Source organism: Oncorhynchus kisutch, linkage group LG11 (assembly GCF_002021735.2).
Source record: "Oncorhynchus kisutch isolate 150728-3 linkage group LG11, Okis_V2, whole genome shotgun sequence".
Classification (NCBI taxonomy): Eukaryota; Metazoa; Chordata; class Actinopteri; order Salmoniformes; family Salmonidae; genus Oncorhynchus; species Oncorhynchus kisutch.
Genome location: NC_034184.2, coordinates 34,618,959 through 34,641,503, shown reverse-complemented (window position 1 = coordinate 34,641,503; position 22,545 = coordinate 34,618,959). Strand labels below are relative to the sequence as shown.

The window sequence follows — 22,545 nt, the reverse complement described above, 5'->3', positions numbered from 1 at the left end:
ATTGACCCAACTTTTGAACGGTAGTGTATATATAAATATAGTATATAATAATATAAAATATCATAATATTCCATAGCAATTTATAATAACTTTTCATATGAATGATACACTATGATTTGCTAGATGAGAAAGAGTGAGGACGGCTGAGGACTGACAGTGTGAGAGAGTTGGAGTACGAAAATGAAAATCAAAGGGGAATGAAATGAAAGAAAAGAAATGAGAAATTTGAAACCCTATCCAACCCCTCCACTCATCCTCCCTCTTTCACACTCTCTCTTCTCCTTCTCTTATACTCTTTATCTCTCTGCCAAGCAGGAAGTCACATTGAATAATTCATCCAGAGAAAATGAAAACTTCATGGCTATTAAATTACAGAGCAGAAGTGGCTGCACTAACCTTGTTTTCCCCAGATGAGAATATATGGGAATATAGAGGCTTTGCATGGTTGAAATGCTTTACTACGCTGGCTGACTGTGTTTTACCAGAGGGAGGCCATCTTGGAAAAGGAACCTCATTTTCTGTGTGACTGTAGAGTAGTAGCTGTAAAGGAATAGCCCTTCAGGGTTATGATTCCTGCTCTCCACCTCCACACGTGTCCCTTATTCTCTGTCCCTATTCTAGCTTGTCTTTTATGTTGCTTTTATACCTTGAGGTATCTACCTGACAAAAGGAGTTATGCGATCTGATGATAATGTGTCTGGATCTAATGGCTTTGTACATTTAAAAAAATTATAATTTGCAATTAAGTCTTATCCAACTTCTAGACCTTATGGGAGGGATTTCGCGGAAACGACCTCACCTAGGATTTAATTCCACACACACCAGCAGCACATGAATGTGTTCGCTCATTAAGGCTCTAGCGCTGAGTCAGTGACTATCATCAGGTTTCCGGCAAGACAACATCAGGACTGATAAGCAAGCTTCGCTACACCTCCTTTATCTTGTCCAGCTGTGTGTGTGTGTGTGTGTGTGTGTTTGTGTGTGTGTAAATGGTGTGTGTCTTCCTGTAACTCCATCCCTGGTGTTGTGAGCTGACATCTCCCCAAACAGCTTTCTGCCATCAGCTGGAACAGAGCCCAGCTGTGTGTGTGTCTGTGTGCGCAGGCCTGTGCGTGTACTTGCATGCGCGTGTGTGCATGACTTATCACTCACTGTGTGTGTGTCTTTGTGCGTTTCTCTGTAGACAGTGTTTAGGTGGAGGGTATAGGGGAGCTTTTCTCTCTCCCTCTCTCTATCACTGTGTTACCAGGCCAGATGGCTCATGACACACAGAGAGGAAAGTGATGGAGAGAGCAGAATGAGAAAAGAGGAGCACCAGAGCTGAGACACCCTCCCCCAAGATACATCTGGAGTCCACCTGCTGCTGTGCCATCCTCCTCTGTCTCTCTCTCGATATAAATATATATATATCCCTCACAAAGCTGAGTTAACCTCAATTAGCGACAATATGCAGAACGTGTGTTCTACTGGGCTGACCGATTGGATGTACATTGAGCATACCAAACATTAGGGACACCTTTCTAACATTGAGTTGCACCCCCTTTTGCCCTTAGAACAGCCTCTACAAGGTGTTGACAGCATTCTACAGCGATGCTGGCCCATGTTGACTAATGCTTCCCACAATCGTGTCAGGTTGGCTGGATGACCTTTGGGTGGTGGACCATTCTTGATACACGCAGGAAACTGTTGAGCTTGAAAAACCCAGCAGCATTGCTGTTCTTAACACAATCCGGTGCGCCTGGCACCTACTACCATACCCCGTTCAAAAGCACTTACATTTTGTGGTTTTCTCATTAACCCTCTGAATGGCACACATGCACCATCCATGTCTCAATTTGTTTCAAGGCTTAAAAATCCTTATTTAACCGGTATCCTCCCCTTCACTGACTGAAGTGGATTTAACAAGTGACATCAATAAAGGATCACAGCTTTCACCTGGATTCACCTCGTCAGTATATGTTATGGAAAGAGCAGGTGTTCTTAATATTTTGTATACTCTGTTTGGGTTTGGTTAATGAAGTCATTGAAACAAGCTTTGTCATTAATATGTTAGGCATAGATGCCATTTCTAACATGTGTCAATTAATAGTGTTCCATTCTTGCACACTGAGGTGTTTGTTTGTTCCTAGACGGTTGGGTTGTGGTTGTAGAATAACCTCTAATGGAAGGCGGACTAATTAACCTGTATTTCTAAATCCTTTTAAGTCCTGTTGTAGGGCATTTTGTCGGTGAGCTCCAGCCCTGCCTTAAATGTACTCCTTCAGAGTACTAGCTCTAGAAGTAAACAATCTGTAAGTCCTGTGTTGGGGTTTAGAACACCACTGAGCCAAACTAAACTTTTAAAGAGTGTGTTTAATACCTAGATTACATTGTGCCTCAATTTAATCATGGTATGAAATTATTGTATTTGAAAATAATCATTTCTTACCTTGATAACATTGAGAAACGATCACCTATCTATTTTTTTTATTCGTGGGAATACTTGGGACAGATTTCCTACATTAAACACATTTTTAGCTTAATTCCTGGTGATTAAAAAAAATAATGTTTTTGACCAAAACTAAAATCCCCCTCACCCGGTTTCGGCCTGTTGCCGACCCCTGCTCTACAGTTTCTGTATTCTGGCAGGGGAAGCTCAGCTCTATACGCTCCCTCTGTGTTTCTGACCTGGTTTTGTCTGACTGAGTTTGACTGAGAATGAATTAACCCTTCACTGCTGTCACTGCCACCAAGACCACTGGAAGAGTGGGTTCAGAAAAGGGTTTAACAGCGTGTGTGTGAGCACATGTTTCTATGTAGGTGTGCATGTCCTATGGTTGTCTACGTTAATGTATTGTCATTACAAATTGGTGACATAAGCCACCAAACCATGTGATGTTGTGAACATTAAGGGACAACATGCAGGTGATTGTAGGAGAGGTTACTTTCCTGGGAACATGCCAGTGATTTTTCCAGATTTCCAGTTTTTTGTCAACATAATCGTTTAGGAATCCTTAACTGCAGTCTCATTCTTCTGTGTTTTTTGTGTATGTATGTGCATACATTTGTTTATTTGTGTTTATTTGTCGTGTGTCTGTTGGCAGGTGATGACGTTGATATTTTACTGTAATCTTTTGTTGATCCGTTAGACAGATGGAAATACACCATATGTGTACTTCACTGATTTGGGTTTGAATAGGGTTGGGGAGTAACCGATTACATGTATTCTGTTACATGTAAGGTATTACAAAAAAAAGGTAACTGTAATCTGTTACCAGCAAAAATATTGTAATCAGATTACAGATACTTTTGCAAAACTGATTACCCTCGAGGATTATTTTTAAATTCAGGAAGGATGTTTGCGGAAAAAAAATCCTTGACACTTTTGTTATCTCAATGACATTTCAAATCAGCATTGAAAAAAGGCACAAATGTAAGTTTGTTCCACCTGAGCGAGTCTGACAACAAGTCAGAGACCACTATGATGACACACCAAATAGGTTTGATGGATCGTAGGAAAAAAGCAGGAATAGGCTTTTGTAGGCTACAGTCCAAGCTAAGTTTTCCAATGGTGAGACTGTTGTCGGCCTCCAAAGATTATCTTACTTGAATAAACGCTTGGAGGTAAGGATGACAGCAGTGGTGTGGTCTACGGCGATACGGATATCACGTATTATTGATATCTACATAGTGCATTGATGTGAATCACACTGCTGCTCTCTCATTTAGCTACTTGCTCCTTACAGATTGTGGTTGTTGTGGATGGCTGTTCACAAATCTACATGTGTATTTTAACCCAATAATAGTTGAATTCAAGAAGTTTAAGCTCCCTATCGATCATTGTTTTTGAAACCAGTGGACAGCCAGTGAAAGATGTGCTCTTGCAACAGCTGCATAGTGCGGATCCCAGCCTATGGAATTTACTGGGCCTTTATTGCTCAATCTATTTCATACTGATAAAAAAATTTAAGCCATAGGCCTAATGGACACGTGCTCAAACTCGTCCACTTTTAATAGACTTAAAGGGACAATCTGTAGTTGCTACATCAATTGGACTTATATATATATATAAAATGTATATTTCATTCTTGAATAATATAACTTAAGTGCCTTATGAGCTTAGTTCAACTGTCACACTCCATGAGAACCCAAAATATGTTCTTGTTTTTCTCCAATGTTTGTAAACATTGTAAATGTAAACACATAGTGTATAGCCTCATAACATGGATAAAACAATAATTTTGATATCATGAATGGTCAGTCCTTGCATCCATAGCTCTGTCTATTAATCTGAGAGTGGTTACATTTCTCCAGGCCTATCCCTCAGCTTTTTACCAAAACAGGCGGGGCGACCATTTTGTTATTGTTTCATCTGTGGATTTGCCCTTTAAACAGCTGCATATTATCAACATAAAGTGTCACCAACAAAAAGGTAAACAATAGACCTATGATAGGCCTATAGACCTATAGCAAACGCAGCATATGGCATTCATTTTTCACATGTAAATAGCTCTTTTCAGTAGTGCTCAAAGCAGGCCATTCCATGAGCGCAGCATTTATTTTTCAACTCGAATCAATGAGCCCAATCAGTCCTCCATGACAACAAAATAAACAACAGAGTAGGGCTGGTTATTAAGTCCTTAGTTTTGGGGTCATGTTCAGGTATAACAATTTGTCTAATCTATACTTCCATATTTACCGGTCCTATTCTTGAAGATCAAAGGGCATAACATTTATTGGAATGACTAGAATTCTGATAGACTTTGGTTTTTAATGTAAAGATATAATTTAATCTTATTATTATAGGTAGTAGAAAGCGGTGGGTTAGAAGAAGCCTACATATCCAACCCATAAAGTCAAATTTAACATCCATATATGGCCAGCTATGTCAACTTTAACATTGATTTGTCCTGCAATAGATGGGTAACATACGTTTTTGTCGTCTTCTAATGCCTGCCACCCCCTTTAACTAGGCAAGCCAGTTAAGAACACATTCTTATTTTACAATGACGGCCTAACCTGGACGATGCTGGGCTAATTGTGCGTCGCCCTTTGGGACTCCCGATCATGGCCGGTTGTGATACAGCCCCGGATCGAACCTGATGCCTCTAGCACTGAGATGCAGTGCCTCAGACTGCTGCCTGACTCGGGAGGATTACAACTGTAGCAGATTACATTTAGAAAGTAACCTACCCAACTCTGGTTTTGAAAATAAATGGGATGTTTTGTGAAGAAAGGAGGAAGGGGGAAGCAGGAGGGAAATAACAGAGTGTGAAAAGGAGGGAGAGGGAAAGTGGGGAAAAAAAGGGGCTGGCATTCTTAAAATGCTGTGAAGGCCAGATCACAAATAATAAAACTGAGAGTGAGGGGAAAGGGGGAAGGGGAAAAAATAAGGGAAGGAGAATGTGTTGAGTGCGAGCAGAGCGAACAGAAGAGTGTCCACGCCAGGAGCGCCACACCACTCCTTTTGACTCCAACTCCTTTATGGATTTTTTATTTTATTTTCATTTTTCTCTTTTTTTTTCTCCTACGTAGCTGGAGCTCTCTGGTTTGCTCACTTGTTTTCCCTGTCTTTTCTTCCTTTCTTTCTTCCTCGCTCTCGGCCTCACACAAAGGCTGGTGGAGAAAGCCTGCGATCTAAATAGCCAGAACGGAGTGTGCAGTAGGGAGGGAGGGATAGAGAGGAAGACAAAGACGGAGAGAGGAGATATTTGCGATCGACGAGAGGAGAAGAGAGAAGATTTGCTGGCGGATGCTGACTGGAAAAGAGCTGTTTATGCCCCGGAGGTAAAAGAAGTGACGCTTCTTCTCAGTCCGAGACTATTCATAATCCACCCTGCCCTGACCCTGTTACCCCCCACACAGCTCTCAAGTATGGAACAGCTGAGGGTAAGGTGAAGGGTGCTTTTGGACAACGAGTGGCGGATAGAGACTGAGCAAGAAGAAAGGAGAGAGGGAAGAGGAGGGAGGGGGAGAAAGAGAGGAGGAGGCAGCGGAGGGGATACCCTCAGGACACACTCGGAGAATCCCCCCTGCCCACTTTTCTTTTTTTTCTTTCGTTCTGCCATTGTCATGTGCCTCCCTTAATCTGAAGAATGTGGAGACCGCATTTCCCAGGCAAGGAGCATGTTTCCTGTTGGTTGTTCTGTGTGTGTGTGTGTGTGTGTGTGTGTGTGTGTGTGTGTGTGTGTGTGTGTGCGTGTGCGTGTGTGCATATGTGTAAGTGTACCTGTGTGGGGTGTCATGTATGGAAGCATGTGTGTAGGGGGGTCTGTTGAACCTCAGCCTTTCTGCAATGACGTGTGTCATGAAAGAATGTGTGTGCATCTGTCTCTCTTCTTGGCTTGAAACCAGTGAACCCTGTAAATCAAAAGGGAAGGAAAGCGAGTGTGTGAGCAGAGAAGAACGAGGGGGGGGGGGGGGGGTTGTAATTGAGTGTTGGGGGGTGGTCATTGAAGAATGGTCATGTGTGTTTCCAGGAGTATGAGTGAGTGATGTCTGTGTTTGTCTGTGTGTGTGTGGTGTGCATGCATGTTCTTATACAGTGTTTAGCTACATTGTAAACCGTATGTAGTTATTACCACATTAAATTCAAGAGAGCCTGTCTACATGGCAGGCAGTGTGTGTGTGTGTGTGTGTGTGTGTGTGTGTGTGTGTGTGTGTGTGTGTGTGTGTGTGTGTGTGTGTGTGTGTGTGTGTGTTTTCCTCCCTGTGGTGTATGTATGGTCCATGTGTGGTAGTTTCCTGTGTAAAGAATGCCAGTGTGGTTGAATGGGAGCTGAAGTGTGCTGTCCACTAGTCGCCTGCTTTTGTCTCTGGCCCCCCAACTGTGCTCTAGAGAGTGAGCCTCTCTGGGGAAGCACAAAGGCTGCCATTTAGGAAGACGGACGTTCTTTCTCATCTTCCTCCCTCTCTCTATCATGGGTCTCATTATCTCTCATTCGCTCTCCCCCTCTCCAGCTCCTCCACTCTCTTGTTTCCTTGTATCTCTTCTCCCTTTCTTTCTCTGTCCCCATTTCTGCCCTTTCTTTTGGCAGGGGAGGGGTTGGTTGGTGGGGCTGGTGACAAGGCAGGGGAGGGGTTGGTGGCAGGGCAGGGGAAGGGTTGGTTGGTGACAGGGCAGGGGAGGGGTTGGTTGGTGACAAGGCAGGGGAGGGGTTGGTTGGTGACAGGGCAGGGGAGGGGTTGGTTGGTGACAGGGCAGGGGAGGGGTTGGTTGGTGACAGGGCAGGGGAGGGGTTGGTTGGTGACAGGGCAGGGGAGGGGTTGGTTGGTGACAGGGCAGGGGAGGGGTTGGTTGGTGGGGCTGGTGACAGGGCAGGGGAGGGGTTGGTTGGTGGGGCTGGTGACAAGGCAGGGGAGGGGTTGGTTGGTGGCAGGGGAGGGGTTGGTTGGTGACTGGGCAGGGGAGGGGTTGGTTGGTGGGGCTGGTGACAAGGCAGGGGAGGGGTTGGTTGGTGACAGGGCAGGGGAGGGGTTGGTTGGTGGGGCTGGTGACAGGGCAGGGGAGGGGTTGTTTGGTGGGGTTGGTGACAGGGCAGGGGAGGGGTTGGTGACAGGGCAGGGGAGGGGTTGGTTGGTGGGGTTGGTGACAGGGCAGGGGAGGGGTTTGTTGGTGGGGTTGGTCACAGGGCAGGGGAGGGGTTGGTTGGTGGGGCTGGTGACAGGGCAGGGGAGGGGTTGGTTGGTGGCAGGGCAGGGGAGGGGTTGGTTGGTGGCAGGGCAGGGGAGGGGTTGGTTGGTGGGGTTGGTGACAGGGCAGGGGCAGCAGGGTGGCGATGAGTGGGGAAGGATGGCAGGCAGAGGGAGGACAAGCAGGGGCTTTGTGTGTCTACAGGGGGGATAGGGTGGGGTGTGGGTGGCGCCGATATGGTCCAGATGGGGTCTGGAAGGGGAAAACCTGCCTACAAAAGAAGATGATATGTTCTTTACCCTCTTGCTCTCTCTCTCTTTCTCTTGCTCACATACACGCATATACACACACAGTATGCACCTTAACTCATGTTATGGCCCCGTGCTGACCTTTTCCTTATTCATTCTATATAGGGGGTTAGAGGAGGTGTACCGGGAAACGGTGTTTTGTGTGTGTCCATGTCTATTGTGCGTGTGTTTTTATTTTTTATTTTATGCATGTGGATTGAGAGCTGGCCCTCTGAGGCAGTGCAATGTTCCAGTGCTCTGGCAGAGCTCCAGTAGAAATGAGAGAGAACTCCAGAGAGAGAAACGCTGCCGTCTCACTACCCATCCATGTACTGTCTCTGCACCAGGACTTAAACCATGCTGCTTTTGGCTACTGACCAGCCAAAGAGACACATTACACTTATTCATTCTCCTGGCATATATTGATACACAAAGACATAGCACATTCACATACCTCTCTTTGTTATTTTCTTAGTTGGAGTCAGAACCTCTTTCTCTCGGTGTACAAGTTTTGGAGGCCTGTTAGTTTGAGTGAAGATGTCTGTCTCACCACTGGTTGCCATATTGAGTCGGGAGAGTGAGACCCCCACTCTGAGCCAACCTGTAACCATGGCCTCAGCTAGGGAGTTGCTAGGTAACAAGAACCAGCTGTTGGTCCTAAGCCATTGAGCCGTCTTGGCTCTTCATCTACAGTAGGAAAGAGAGCAGTTTCTATAAAACCCCATTCTGAGCTCGGCGACCGCACCGCGGCAGAGCCCTGACATCACCATGCCATGGAAAATCCTCCTCACTTCCTTTTGTTTTCTCAGTTTTTTTATTGTTCAACGGGCTGATGACTTGAGGCCAGGGTAGAAATATTGACTCCTTCACACACATATTTGAGTCATTGTGGCTGTGTTTGTTCATCTTTCACACACTCACATCCAAGAAAGAGAAGGAGAGAAGGGCAGAATGAGGGTGGACGGATGATGAAAGCCATTACGAGCTATTCCCATAATTAGGGATGGGGGTTTGCTATTTTTTTATTTTTACTATTCGAATAGAATCATACATTGTTGGCGGATATCAGGGTATTCGAAATACATGTATTTTATTGTATATGTTTGTTTATGTATACTTAAGTTTTTAACCTGAGCACTGCTGTTCAAGGGAGAGAGGCTGGCGCTCTATTGGTGCAGCTGCAGAGGTGCCGGTATGTGTGGTCAGATTAGTGGAAGCAGACGGAAGGAGAGAGAGGCAACTCAGCCACAGATAAGACTAGCTAACGTGTAGGACCCACAATGTTATTTATCCATCTCATATAACTGCCTGTCTTGACTAGAGTAGCCAGTTAGCTATAGCTAGCTAGGCTGATTGAGGCCACATGTTGTGATTTCTCCCCAATTATTCAGATAAATAACAACCTACCTGTTGGTTGGTCATTGTAGCCTACTTTTTCTCATTTTGCTAACTTGAATTTAATAATTTAATTCCCATCTTGCATGGCATTAGTAAACAAATTCTCCACTAGCTAGACATTGAGCCTCTTTGCCGATTTGATTGGCTAACATAAACAACAAGCTACACAGGTGAAGCCTACCGGTCGGCTACCAGTCTTTTTATGGGGGCACGTCATAACGTCATAACTAAATTGAAAAGTTTGTTGTTTTATAAAATGCATAATTTGGGGCCTCTCGAGTGGCCTAAGAGAGTTGCTGGGCGCAGTGCAAGCTGAAGCCAGGTTACGGTGTTTCCTCCGACACGTTGGTGTGACTCATTGGTGCGGCTGGCTTCCGGGTTAGTGGGCATTGTGTCAAGAGGCAGTGCGGCTTGGTTGGGTTGTGTTTTGGAGGACGCACGGCTCTCGACCTTCGCCTCTCCCGAGTCCGTTCAGGAGTTGCAGGGATGAGACAAGATTGTAACTACCAATTGGATACCGTGAAATTGGGTAAAAGTAAACGAAAAAATATATGTATTATTTGAAATGTCATGGTATATTCATGTATGCAACAAAGTCACATGGATATTTAAATAAAATTTAGAAAAGGCCTTTTCAGTGTTATCATTTTTTTCTTACAAAAAGCAATACTCACTCGTTCGGATATTTGAATAACCCTGCACATTTCTCCCCTGTTGCGGAAAACCTGATCGGAAGATAGGGGGAGTGCAACACTCCCTTATTTAGTCAAACTATCTCACTGTTTTATTAGCAAGTATGCTGAACTGTTTGTTTCCAGATAGGACATTGTTGCTGGAGCTATGCAGCATGTAAACAACAACGTATCGGGTATGTGAGACAGTCTTTGGTGTCTCAAGGTGGTTCATTTCTACCTCAAAGCTGGGTCTTGTGTCAGGAAACTCGTACAAGCAGCTGACAGCTAGAGTCTTTTAAAGTGACGGGGAAATGAGGCACACAGGATTGTCACATCATATCACTAATTATTTTATTCGAAGGGTGCTTTGAAAAAGGGTACAAAGTGAGTTAGCTTACAAATGACTGCATACAATAGGATGGCAGCTACTAATGAAATACAACTCAAGTTCCAAGAGAAACTGATGAGAAAATTAAAATTAGGGATTGTTTCTCAATTGTTCTGCTCTCATTTGGATACGATTCTCCTCTAAATCTGTGACTCTCACCCTCTGGCAGCGGAGAATAAGAGTTGTCTGATCAGGCATCCAAATGGGAACTAGACACCCCATCGTATTCTCTGAGGGAAAAGCACATTTCTGTTCATGTTTTTTTTCTATTTCTGTTGTCAGAATCCAGAAAGGTTTTTAGTGGCAGAAAATCTGGGCTTTATCTGTGGTTGGATGCTCATGTCTCTCTGCTCTCTGACAGCTTCGTTCATACTGGCCTGGTGTCAATCTCAAGGTCATCCCGGGAGCAGTAGCACAGCAACACTGCATGGTGGTGACACACTCCCTTGTGAGTCTCAGAGCAACGTCATCTATTGGTTGTGTTAGTGTTCTGTGATAATAATTCAGAGGAAATCCTCGTAAAATTGTCTACATTTGTTTCCACTTAAGCAAATAGACCATTACGTAGCTCAGGGTGTCGTAATTGATTATCTATTAACTATGAGGTGTATCATTGTATCAAATTTGTGGCTTCAAAAGTTACAGTGGCATCTTTATTCACTAAAACAAAGGGCTCATTTTTTATTTTTTTCCCCCTCAAAATGAGCCTAATATTTTGTCTAGTGTGGAGTCTCTCCACCCTGTTTTGACTAGTGTTTACCCCTGCAATGGTTTCCTATGACACAGGTGTTGGGTGGGGCTCAGGCTAGCCTGCCAAACTCCCACGGTGCTAAACAGACCAGTGCCTTTAGTACAGAGGAGGGTGAGACACATTGCCAAGTTGGATTAGAAGCCTGTAAGTGCTGATCTAGGACCAGCTGTGGTGGTGGGTTTGATTGGACACAAAACTGTAACTTTGTGTCTGGTTCCCGGAACACACAGGTTCCTGGCGGAGGAAAAATATCGGGACCTAGGAACTTCATAGTTTCACTTCACAACTAGGAACTTCATAGTTTTCCCTGGGTAGTTTTCATTTCTGTGATCCTCAAGGGAGAGAGTCCGACCCTATTAGCTGTCTGTTCCTGTTAGCAAATTGGTTGAGAGTCTTGGTGTCTCTGGCAATGTTACTTATCACATGAGTGTGGTTCACAGAACCACGTGGGTTGCACAAGCACTGGTCCTGGACCAGCTGTGGGGATGAGATCTCAGTTTTCCCTGGGTAGTTTTCATTTCAGTGATCCTCAAGGGAGAGAGTCCGAACCTATTAGCTGTCTGTTCCTGTTAGCAAATTGGTTGAGAATCACTGCTTGGGTAGCTAAGTCTTGGTGTCTCTGGCAATGTTACTTATCACATGAGTGTGGTTCACAGAACCACGTGGGTTGCACAAGCACTGGTCCTGGACCAGCTGTGGTGATGAGATCTCAGAGGACACATCAGTTCTGTAATGATGTGGGAACAGAGCTAGTCAACAAGAGCCGCTGGACTGGATGGATCCACTCCAACTGTGTGTGTGTGTGCCTGTGAGCAGTGTGCACATACAGTGCCTTCGGAAAGTATTCAGACCCCTGGACTTTTTCCACATTTTGATAAGTTGCAGCCTTATCGTACAATCGATACAATAGTTTTTTTCACTCATCAATCTACACACAATACCCCATAACGACAGGGCAAAAACTGAATATTTAGGACCTTTTGCTAATTTAGATATTTTTCAAAATAACTTAAATATTATATTTACATAAGTATTCAGACCCTTTATTTAGTACTTTGTTGAAGCACCTTGGGCAGCGTCTACAGCCCTGAGTCCTCGTGGGTGTGACACTACAAGCTTGGCACACCTGTATTTAATTATTCTCTGCAGATCCTCTCAAACTCTGTGAGGTTGGATGGGGAGCGTTGCTGCACTGCTATTTTCAGGTCTCTCCAGAGATGTTCAAGTACGGGCTCTAGCTGGCCACTCAAGGACATTGAGAGTTGTCCCGAAGCCACTCCTGCATTGTCTTGGCTGTGTGCTTAGGGTCGTTGTCCTGTTGGAAGGTGAACCTTCGCCCCAGTCTTAGGTCCTGAGCGCTCTGGAGCAGGTTTTCATTAAGGATCTCACTGTACTTTGCTCTGTTAATCTTTTCCCTGATCCTGACTAGTCTCCCAGTCCCTGCTGCTGAAAAACATCCCCACAGCATGATGCTGTAACCACCATGCTTCACCGTAAGGATGGTGCCAGGTTTCCTCCAGACTTGACACTTGGCATTGAACAAGAGTTCAATCTTGTTTCTCATGGTCTGAGAGTCTTTAGGTGCTTTTTGGAAAATTCCAAGTGGGCTGTCATGTGCCTTTTACTGAGGAGTGGCTTCCGTCTGGCCACTCTCTACCATAAAGGCCTGATTGGTGGAGTGCTGCAGAGATGGTCGTCCTTCTGCAAGGTTCTCCTAACTCCACAGAAGAACTATAGAGCTCTGTCAGTGACCATCAGGCTGTTGGTTACCTCCCTGACCAAGGCCCTTCTCCCCCGATTGCACATTTTGGCCAGGCAGCCAGCTCTATGAAGAGTCTTGCTGGTTCCAAACTTCTTCAATTTAAGAATGATGAAAGCCACTGTTCTTGGGGACCTTCAATGCTGCAGGCTGCATATCCCGAGGCTGGATTTTAACAGGCTAATCTGAAAACAACGCTCCCTAAATTTTATCAGCATATTGAATGCGTGACTCGGGCTGGCAAAACCCTGGATCATTGTTACTCTAACTTCCGCGACGCATACAAAGCCCTCCCCCGCCCTCCTTTCGGAAAACTGACCACGACTCCATTTTATCGCTCCCAGCCTATAGACAGAAACTAAAACAGGAAACGCCTGTGCTCAGGTATGTTCAATGCTGGTCCGAGCAATCGGATTCAACACTTCAAGATTGTTTCGATCACGTGGACTGGGATATGTTCCACATAGCATTGGACAATAACATTGATGAATATGCTGATTCGGTGAGCGAGTTTATGAGCAAGTGCATCGGTGATATTGTACCCACAGCGGCTATTAAAACCTTCCCCAACCAGAAACCGTGGATTGATGGCAGCATTCACGCAAAACTGAAAGCGCGAACCACTGCTTTTAATCAGGGCAAGGCGACCGGAAACATGACCGAATACAAACAGTGTAGCTATTCACTCCGCAAGGCAGTCAAACAAGGTAAGCATCAGTATAGAGACAAAGTAGAGTCGCAATTCAATGGCTCAGACACGAGAGGTATGTGGCAGGGTCTACGGTCAATCACGGACTACGAAAAGAAAACCAGCCCCGTCGCGTGCCATGATGTCTTGCTCCCAGACAAACTAAACAACTTCTTTGCTCACTTTGAGGACAATACAGTGCCACCGACACAGCCCGCTACCAAAACCTGCTTGCTCTCCTTCACTGCAGCCAACATGAGTAAAACATTTAAACGTGTTAACCCTCGCAAGGCTGCTGGCCCAGACGGTATCCCTAGCCGCGTCCTCAGAGCATGCATAGACCAGCTGGCTGGTGTGTTTACGGACATATTCAATGAATCCTTATCCCAGTCTGCTGTTCCCACACGCTTCAAGAGGGCCACCATTCTTCCTGTTCCCAAGAAAGCTAAGGTAACTGAGCTAAATGACTATCGCCCCGTAGCACTCACTTCCGTCATCATGAAGTGCTTTGAGAGACTAGTCAAGGACCATATACCTCCACCTACCTGACACCCTAGACCCACTCCAATTTGCTTACCGCCCCAATTAGTCCACAGACGATGCAATCGCAATCACACTGCATACTGCCCTAACCCATCTGGACAAGAGGAATACCTATGTAAGAATGTTGTTCATCGACTACAGCTCAGTATTTAACACCATAAAACCCTCCAAACTCATTAGTCCTGTACTTTGACAGTCTGCCCCCAGGTGTTGAGGGTAGGAAACAACATCTCCACCCCGCTGATCCTCAACACTGGGTACCCACAAGGGTGCGTTCTCAGCCCTCTCCTGTACTCCCTGTTCACCCATGACTGCGTGGCCATGCACGCCTCCAACTCAATCATCAAGTTTGCAGACAACACTACAGCTTGATTATCAACAACGACTAGACGGCCTACAGGGAGGAGGTGACATCCGAGAGAGCAGCCCCCTAATCACATCGACGGGACAGTAGTGGAGAAGGTGGAAAGTTTTAAGTTCCTTGGCGTACACATCACGGACAAACAAATGGTCCCACCCACACAGACAGCGTGGTGAAGAAGGCGCAGCAGCGCCTCTTCAACTCAGGAGGCTGAAGAAATTTGGCTTGTCACCATAAACACTCAAACTTTTGATGATGCACAATCGAGAGTGTACTGTTGGGCTGTATCACCGCCTGCTACGGCAACTGCTCCGCCCACAACCGTAAGGCTCTTCAGAGGGTAGTGAGGTCTGCACAACGCATCACCTTGGGCAAACTACCTGCCCTCCAGGACACCTACACCACCTGATGTCACAGGAAGGCCAAAAAGATCATCAAGGACAACAACCTCCCAAGTTACTGCCTGTTCACCCCGCTATCATCCAGAAGGCGAGGTCAGTACAGGTGCACAAAGCAGGGACCGAGAGACTGAAAAACATCTTCTATCTCAAGGCCATCAGAGTGTTAACAGCCATCACTAACATTGAGTGGCTGCTGCCAACGTACTGACTAAAATCTCTAGCCACTTTAATAATTACAAAATGGATGTAATAAATGTATTACTAGCCACTTTAAACAATGCCACCACTTATAGAATGTTTACATACCCTACATTACTCATCTCATATGTATATACTGTACTCTATACCATCTACTGCATCTTGCCTATGCCGCTCGGCCATAGCTCATCCACATATTTTTATGTACATATTCTTATTCTTATTATATTCTATACTTGTGGGTATAAGGTAGTTGTTGTGAAATTGTTAGATTACTTGTTAGATATTACTGCATGGTCGGAACTAGAACCACAAATATTCCACTACACTCACATTAACATCTGCTAACCATGTGTATGTGACCAATAAAATGTTAGTTGATTTGATTATCTGTGCCTCGACACAATCCTGTCTCGGAGCTCTAAGGACAATTCCTTCGACCTCATGGGTTGGTTTTTGCTCTGACATGCATTGTCAAGTGTTGGACCTTATATAGTCAGGTGTGTGCCTTTTACAAATCATGTCCAATCAATTGAATTTACCACAGGTGGACTCCAATCAAGTTGTAGAAACATCTCAAGGATGATCAATGGAAACAGGATGCACCTGAGCTCAATTTCGAGTCTCATAGCAAAGGGTCTGAATACTTATGTAAATAATGTATTTTTGTTTTGTCATTAGGGGGTATAGTGTGTAGATTGCTGAGGAAATTGTAACAAAATGTGGGAAAAGTCAAGGGGTCTGTATAATTTCTGAAGGCACTGTATGTGTGTGTGTGTGTACTGGTGAGTTTGTGTACTTGTGTGTGTGCATATCTGTTAATCTTCACTCTATTTTCAGATTATCCAGAACATGTATGCATACATTAGTATTGCATTATGGCATTAAGAACATATTGGCACAGTATGGCGCTGTAGCACATTGGACGTGATGTGACTTGCAATTCACACAGGGTGGATGCGTGACTTGCAATTCACACAGGGTGGATGCGTGACTTGCCTCATGTTCTTTTCTCCCAGGCTGCTTTAGGAAGCTCTTCAGAATTTGTGACCAGGTTTTAGGACCTCATTACGCTCTCATTAGTAGCTAATTAACCAGCAATGTATCATGTATTTAGCACAGCTTCTTATTCAGTCTTATTAGGGTGCTAGTATTAGCCACAAGGTAATAATGAATCGTAAGTATATTGACCCACTTCCTACAGTGTTGCCAGTTTTTTGCCAGGCTCTTATGAGGGGAGGGAGGGAGAGAGGGAGAGAGAATATCTTCCCAACCATAAGGCCTATTGGACCTGCACACTGCAGCAAATACACTACATGGCCAAAGATATGTGGACACCCCTTCAAATGGGTAGATTTGGCCGTTTCAGCCACACCCGAGCACACAGCTATACCGAAGGAGAGAGACCTTCTGCTCCCAGCTATTATTTGAAATAAGTTATTTTCACGCATTCTGTGCTATGTTAATGGGGGTATTAGGAGACTCTGGTGTGTCTCTGTGGAGCACTATAGCTATATTGACCTCACTCTTCCAGGGATATTGATGCTGTAGGTACCCTATTCACTCAATTGTAAAGAGCAATGTTGTCATGGCAATTTCCTTCCTCTGCACTCCTTCATGTACAAGGCAGTGAGAGTTTATTGACACAGTGACTGATACACTAGCCAATGATCAAATCTATGCACTAGCCTTTCCGAGCTCCTCCACACTCACATAGCTCGTTGGGGACCTCAGTGGATACGGGCAGTCTGTCACAACTGTGACATTATACAGGATGTCTGTAGGTGCGTTCTATAGGGTGTACTGTGTGAAAATATGTTCCTCTACCATCCCCTTTATGATTTCACCCTCCCTGGTTACTGCCACCAAGGTGAAAATTCATACATTTACTAGGCTGGGTTCAGTTTAGGATATAGTGGTTAGCTGTTTTTTGTTATTACAAAAAAAACGAATGGAGAACAAAAGAGTGTTATTGTGAAGCAAAATATTTTGGTGTTACATTCTGACACATTTCTATGTATTCTCTTTTTGTATTCCTGATGCTATCTTGTGTTCTCATTCGACGGGCACAGGTTACAGTTCTGGAGACAGAGTGCCGAGAGAAAAGCTCAGATCTGCTCCCCAGCAGCACAGATGCCACTAAATAAAATATTTTATAATCCTGCCCAAATCCTGTAATCACCATGACAACAGCAGTAGGGAGCGATGGTGTTCACTTCCCCACTTTCCTTTTTTTGTTCCATTCTGTCCAGTCACTCTTCTCTTTTTTTATCCGTTTCCTTATTGAATTGTATATCTGGAGTTGGCTAGGTACTGTAGCTCACTGGTGTGTTACCATTGAAGCTCCAGGGATGGTGGTATTGTGTGGTGTGTGCAGAAGGTTGAGAGATTGTGGCCTATCGTATGAGGCTGTAACAGATACAGAAGACAAGTGCGTGTGTGATTGCTTAGGTGTGTGTGCGTACACACACACACACACACACACACACACACACACACACAAACTGCCCCTGCAGGGTTGTGATAGGGTGGGAGTGACCTCATGGGGTGAAAGGCCTTGTTCCCTGGTATCTGGCAGTGTAGCCTAGTGGTTAGAGCATTGGACTAGTAACCGAAAGGTTGCAAGTTCAAATCCCCGAGCTGACAAGGTACAAAATCTGTCGTTCTGCCCTTGAACAGGCAGTTAACCCACTGTTCCTAGGCCGTCATTGAAAATAAGAATTTGTTCTTAACTGACTTGCCTAGTTAAATAAAGGTAAAATAAAAAAATTAAATAAAAACATCATGAGACACATAAGAGGTGTTGGTTATTTCAGGAAGTGTTGAGTGTTATTGATCTGTCTTACTAGGTGAGAGGGAGATGATAGTGGAGAAGAGCAGTCCAGTTTGAGTCAGAGCATTCATTGTATCAAACTGTCAGTCTTCACATTGAACGTCTTGTTTATGTGCATGGTTGTGAAAAGATTACGCACATCCAATGTCTATGAGAAGGTTCTGTTAAAAAGAGACTCTGCACATGGCAGTCTATACTCCCATGTGGTTTATTTTTGACAATCTCCGACCCTTCAGGTTTTCATGAGGTTCCCTGTGTGTCTTACAGTACTCTACTGTAACTGCTGTGCGTCTTACAGTACTCTACTGTAAGTGCTGTGTGTCTTACAGTACTCTACTGTAACTGCTGTGTGTCTTACAGTACTCTACTGTAACTGCTGTGTGTCTTACAGTACTCTACTGTAACTGCTGTGTGTGCTTTAGGGAGGCTCCATAATTAAAACCTCTCGCTCTCTTTCTCTGTATCTCTCTCTCGCTCTGTGTCTCTCCCTGTCTCTATCTCTGTGTCTCTCTCTGTCTCTCTCTGTCTGTAGGTATCCGTCCCCAGATCATGAATGGGCCCATGCACCCTCGCCCCCTAGTGGCCCTGTTGGATGGACGTGACTGTACAGTCGAGATGCCCATCCTCAAAGACCTGGCCACTGTCGCCTTCTGTGATGCCCAGTCCACACAGGAGATCCATGAGAAGGTACAACACACACTTACCCACGTACGCACACTGTTTCAGGCACTGACATGAGCATGCGTACACATACATGCACATGCTATACACTGAGACTGCATGGGCTTCCACAAAATAATAAGCCTTAACAATGTGCATGTCCTCAATTCAAACGGTAGCTCTTTTCACCTCCCTCTCCTCCTTTTCCCCTGTATCCCCCCCCCCCCTCTTCTCTTTCTGTGACATAAATCTGATATTGCAGTAGAGTATATTGGCTCTCCCAGTGATTTCTTTATGATTTAATGTCATTGGGTGACAGTGTGCTCCTCCTCTCCTCCTCTGGTTGTTAAATAGAGAGGCTGGTTATGGTAAAGGAATGTCAAAGTATACTGAGCTAGCTATATCTGCAATATACCAGTGCAAGATCAAATCTTCCCCTCTAAAGCTGCAATATGTAACGTATTGGGTGATGCGACCAAATTCACATATAAATGTGAGTTATAGATCTGTCATTACAATTGAAAGCAAGGCTAAGAAGCGGTAGATCTGTTCTATGTGTACTATTTCTATGCTTCCCATTCTTCATTTTTTTTGTCTTTTGCTTTCAGTTTTGCTCACCAGCTTCAAACAGCTGAAAATACAAATTTGGTTATAGAAAATATATTTCACAGCGGGTTAGATGGTACAATGATTCTCTGCACAATGACTGCTTGTTTTGTCACATTGCTAAAGGGTAGAGCTGCTGCTTTCAAGGAGCGGGACTCCTTGAAGCTTATAAGAAACTTTGCAATGCCCTCCGACGAACCATCAAACATGCAAATCGTCAATACAGGACTAATATCGAATCGTACTACACCGGCTCCAACAATTGTTGGATGTGGCAAACTATTACATACTACAAAGGGAAGCACAGCCGAGAGCTGCCCAGTGACACAAGCCTACCAGACGAGCTAAACTACTTCTATGCTTGTAACACTGAAACATGCATGAGATCATCAGCTGTTCCGGAAGACTGTGTGATCGCGCTCTCGGCAGGCGACGTCAGTAAGACCTTTATACAGGTCAACATTCACAAGGCCTCAGGGCTAGACGGATTACCAGGACGTTTGCAAGTGTCTTCACTGACATTTTCAATATCTCCCTGTCCGAATCTGTAATACCAACATGTTTCAAGCAGACCACCATAGTCCCTGTGCCCAAGAACACTAAGGTAACCTGCCTAAATGACTACTCACCCATAGCGCTTACGTCTGTAGCCATGAAGTGCTTTGAAAGGCTGATCATGGCTCACATCAACACCATTATCCCAGAAACCCTACACCCACTCCAATTTGCATACCGCACCAACAGATCCACAGATGATGCAATCTCTATTGCACTCCACACTGCCCTTTCACACATGGACAAAAGGAACACCTATGTGAGAATGCTATTCATTCCGCCCCCAGGTGGTAAGGATAGGTACCAATACATCCACCACGCTGATCCTCAACATGGGAGTCCCTGAGGGGTGCATGCTCCGTCCCCTCCTGTACACCCTGTTCACTCATGACTGTACGGCCAGGCACGACTCCAACACCATCATTAAGTTTGCTGATGACACAACAGTGGTAGGCCTGATCATCGACAATGACGAGACAGCCTGTAGGGAGGAGGTCAGAGACCTGGCCGGGTGGTGCCAGGACAACAACCTCTCCCTCAACGTGATCAAGACAAAGGAGATGATTGTGGACTACAGGAAAAGGAGGACCAAGCACGCCTCCATTCTCATCGACAGGACTGTAGTAGAGCAGGTTGAGAGCTTCAAGTTGCTTGGTGTCCACATCACCAACAAACTAACATGGTCAAAGCACACCATGACAGTTGTGAAGAGGGCATGACAAAACCTATTCCCCTCAGGAGACTGAAAAGATTTGGCATGGGTCCTCATATCCTCAAAAGGTTTTACAGCTGCACCATCGAGAGCATAGTAGAGCTATGGTTGCATCACTGCCTGGTATGGCAACTGCTCAGCCTCCGACTGCAAGGCACTATAGAGGGTATACTGTACCAGGTGGTGTCAAAGGGAGGCCCTGACAATTGTCGAAGACTTCAGCCACCCTAGTCATAGACTGTTCTCTCTGCTCCCGCACGGCAAGCGATACCGGAGCGCCAAGTCTAGGTCCGAGAGGCTTCTAAACAGCTTATACCCCCAAGCCATAAGGCTCCTGAACAGCTAATCAAATGGCTACCAATACTATTTGCATTGCCCCCCCCCCTTCTACCCTGCTGCTACTCTCTGTTTTTATCTATGCATAGTCACTTTAATAACTCTACCTACATGTACATATTACCTCAATTACCTCGACACCGGTGCCCCCACACATTGACTCTGTACCGATACCCCCTGTATATAGCACCACTATTGTTATTTACTGCTGCTCTTTAATTATTTGTTATTCTCATCTTTTACTTTTTTCTTTTTTTTTTCTTAAAACTGCGTTGTTGGTTAACGGTTTGTAAGTACGGTTGTATTCGGCGCATGTGACATAAAATTTGATTTGGATTTGAACCTGACAACTATTAGAATTTCTGCAACTGACGGTGCGATTTCTGTATATTGCACCTTTAACAAAGCAAAGCAATTTCCATGTATTGTGTATGTTGACCTTACAGTTGATCAGTGTCAAAAGCCCAAACAATCTGTGATAATCATGTTGTCTGTGATCTTGTCAACAAGGTTTGTTGACATCTTTTGTCAGAAAAGGAGATTTTGAACCATTTAAAAAAATATATTTATATTTGGGTGTAACGCACAGAGAGGGAGCAAGTGAGATTTGAAAATAGAAAAGGCTAGATGGATGGAGGGAAGGTGAAAGTGAGAGGAAAAACAGGACCCGGGTTCTGTTGACCTCTTGACATGCTTCTCTCTGGACCCTGGCCTCTCTGTGCTACCCTGTTCACACACACCAAGGCTTTCTGTCCAAACAGCTGTTGTTTGTACATACATTACACAGCGAGGCAGCCTACCCTGGGTGTAGAAATATTGACAGAGCTCCCGCCTTTTGTCTACCAGTCAGCAGAGACAGCAGAAGTGGCACTTCACACACATGAAAGGAGAAAGGGCCTCGCACGCAAACAACCCACTAACATTGGCTCAAACACAGAGGCTCAAATACAAACCAAACCATACACACACATGCTGACTCACATACACACAGACCTCACCTCTCAAAGACACAAATTCACCCACTTTCATCATACATACTGAAACGCACCCTACTTCCTCTCTGCATGCATCGCCTGAGAAAGATGAGCCAAGTTAGTTCCCTGACAGGAACCTGAATCTGTATATTTCTCCCCAGTGAATTACATAGCATTAGAGCACTATTAGGAGGTTACAATGACTCACTATCCATTTTCAAAGCAGTGCTAGCGTGCTCTCGTCGTGTTTTGGTGCTGACTTATCACTCTCGTGTTGTGTTGTGTAGGCTAGGGTTCGCGTGCTAGCGCGTTATCTCTCCCTCTGATGTCAGAACAATGTAAGCAGTTTAACCATCTGTTTGTGGACTGTGAGTGAATTGATACAAATGAGTCTTTAGCGTTATATCAGCTTTGATCTGTACAATAGAGTGGTGTACTGATACCATTCCACACCACACAAACTCTCCTCGCAACATTTTGATCTGGATAAGAAATTCTGAAAAACATCTATTGGGTTGAGTCCATCCCTCTATGCCATATCAAACTGCTTTTTTACAACTTCTGTATATTTTAATACTGGTCCACCATCGTTATAAAAATAATCACTCGTTCAGTTTTTCCATTTAGTCTGACACATTGCTCAGTGATTACTTGCTTAATGACTCACACAGCATTGGCCATTACAACCCACAGGACGTGTTGTCTCCAGCCAAACTTGCCTCTGGCTAGCAACACAGCCTAAGCATAGATGAATGCATGAGGAGAGATTTAACCTTGAATTAGCATCTAGTGCTGACTCCAGCTAGCTC

General features: G+C 44.8%; 1 protein-coding gene across 6 annotated transcripts in view; it reads left to right on the top strand.

Moving 5' to 3' along the window:
• LOC109898862 (C-terminal-binding protein 2) overlaps positions 1–22,545 on the top strand; it is a 131,611-nt gene that overhangs the window by 103,143 nt on the left and 5,923 nt on the right. For 5 of the 6 annotated variants that reach the window (XR_004211619.1, XM_031835677.1, XM_020493922.2 and 2 more), the window contains one exon: positions 18,426–18,580. Coding sequence is in view for 5 of the 6 variants with exons in the window: in XM_031835677.1 (XP_031691537.1) it covers positions 18,426–18,580 (155 nt within the window). In the remaining variant the exon portion in view is untranslated. Of the gene's footprint in view, positions 1–5,388; positions 6,097–18,425; positions 18,581–22,545 lie in introns of those variants that run through there. The other variant, XM_031835678.1, reaches the window with a different exon arrangement.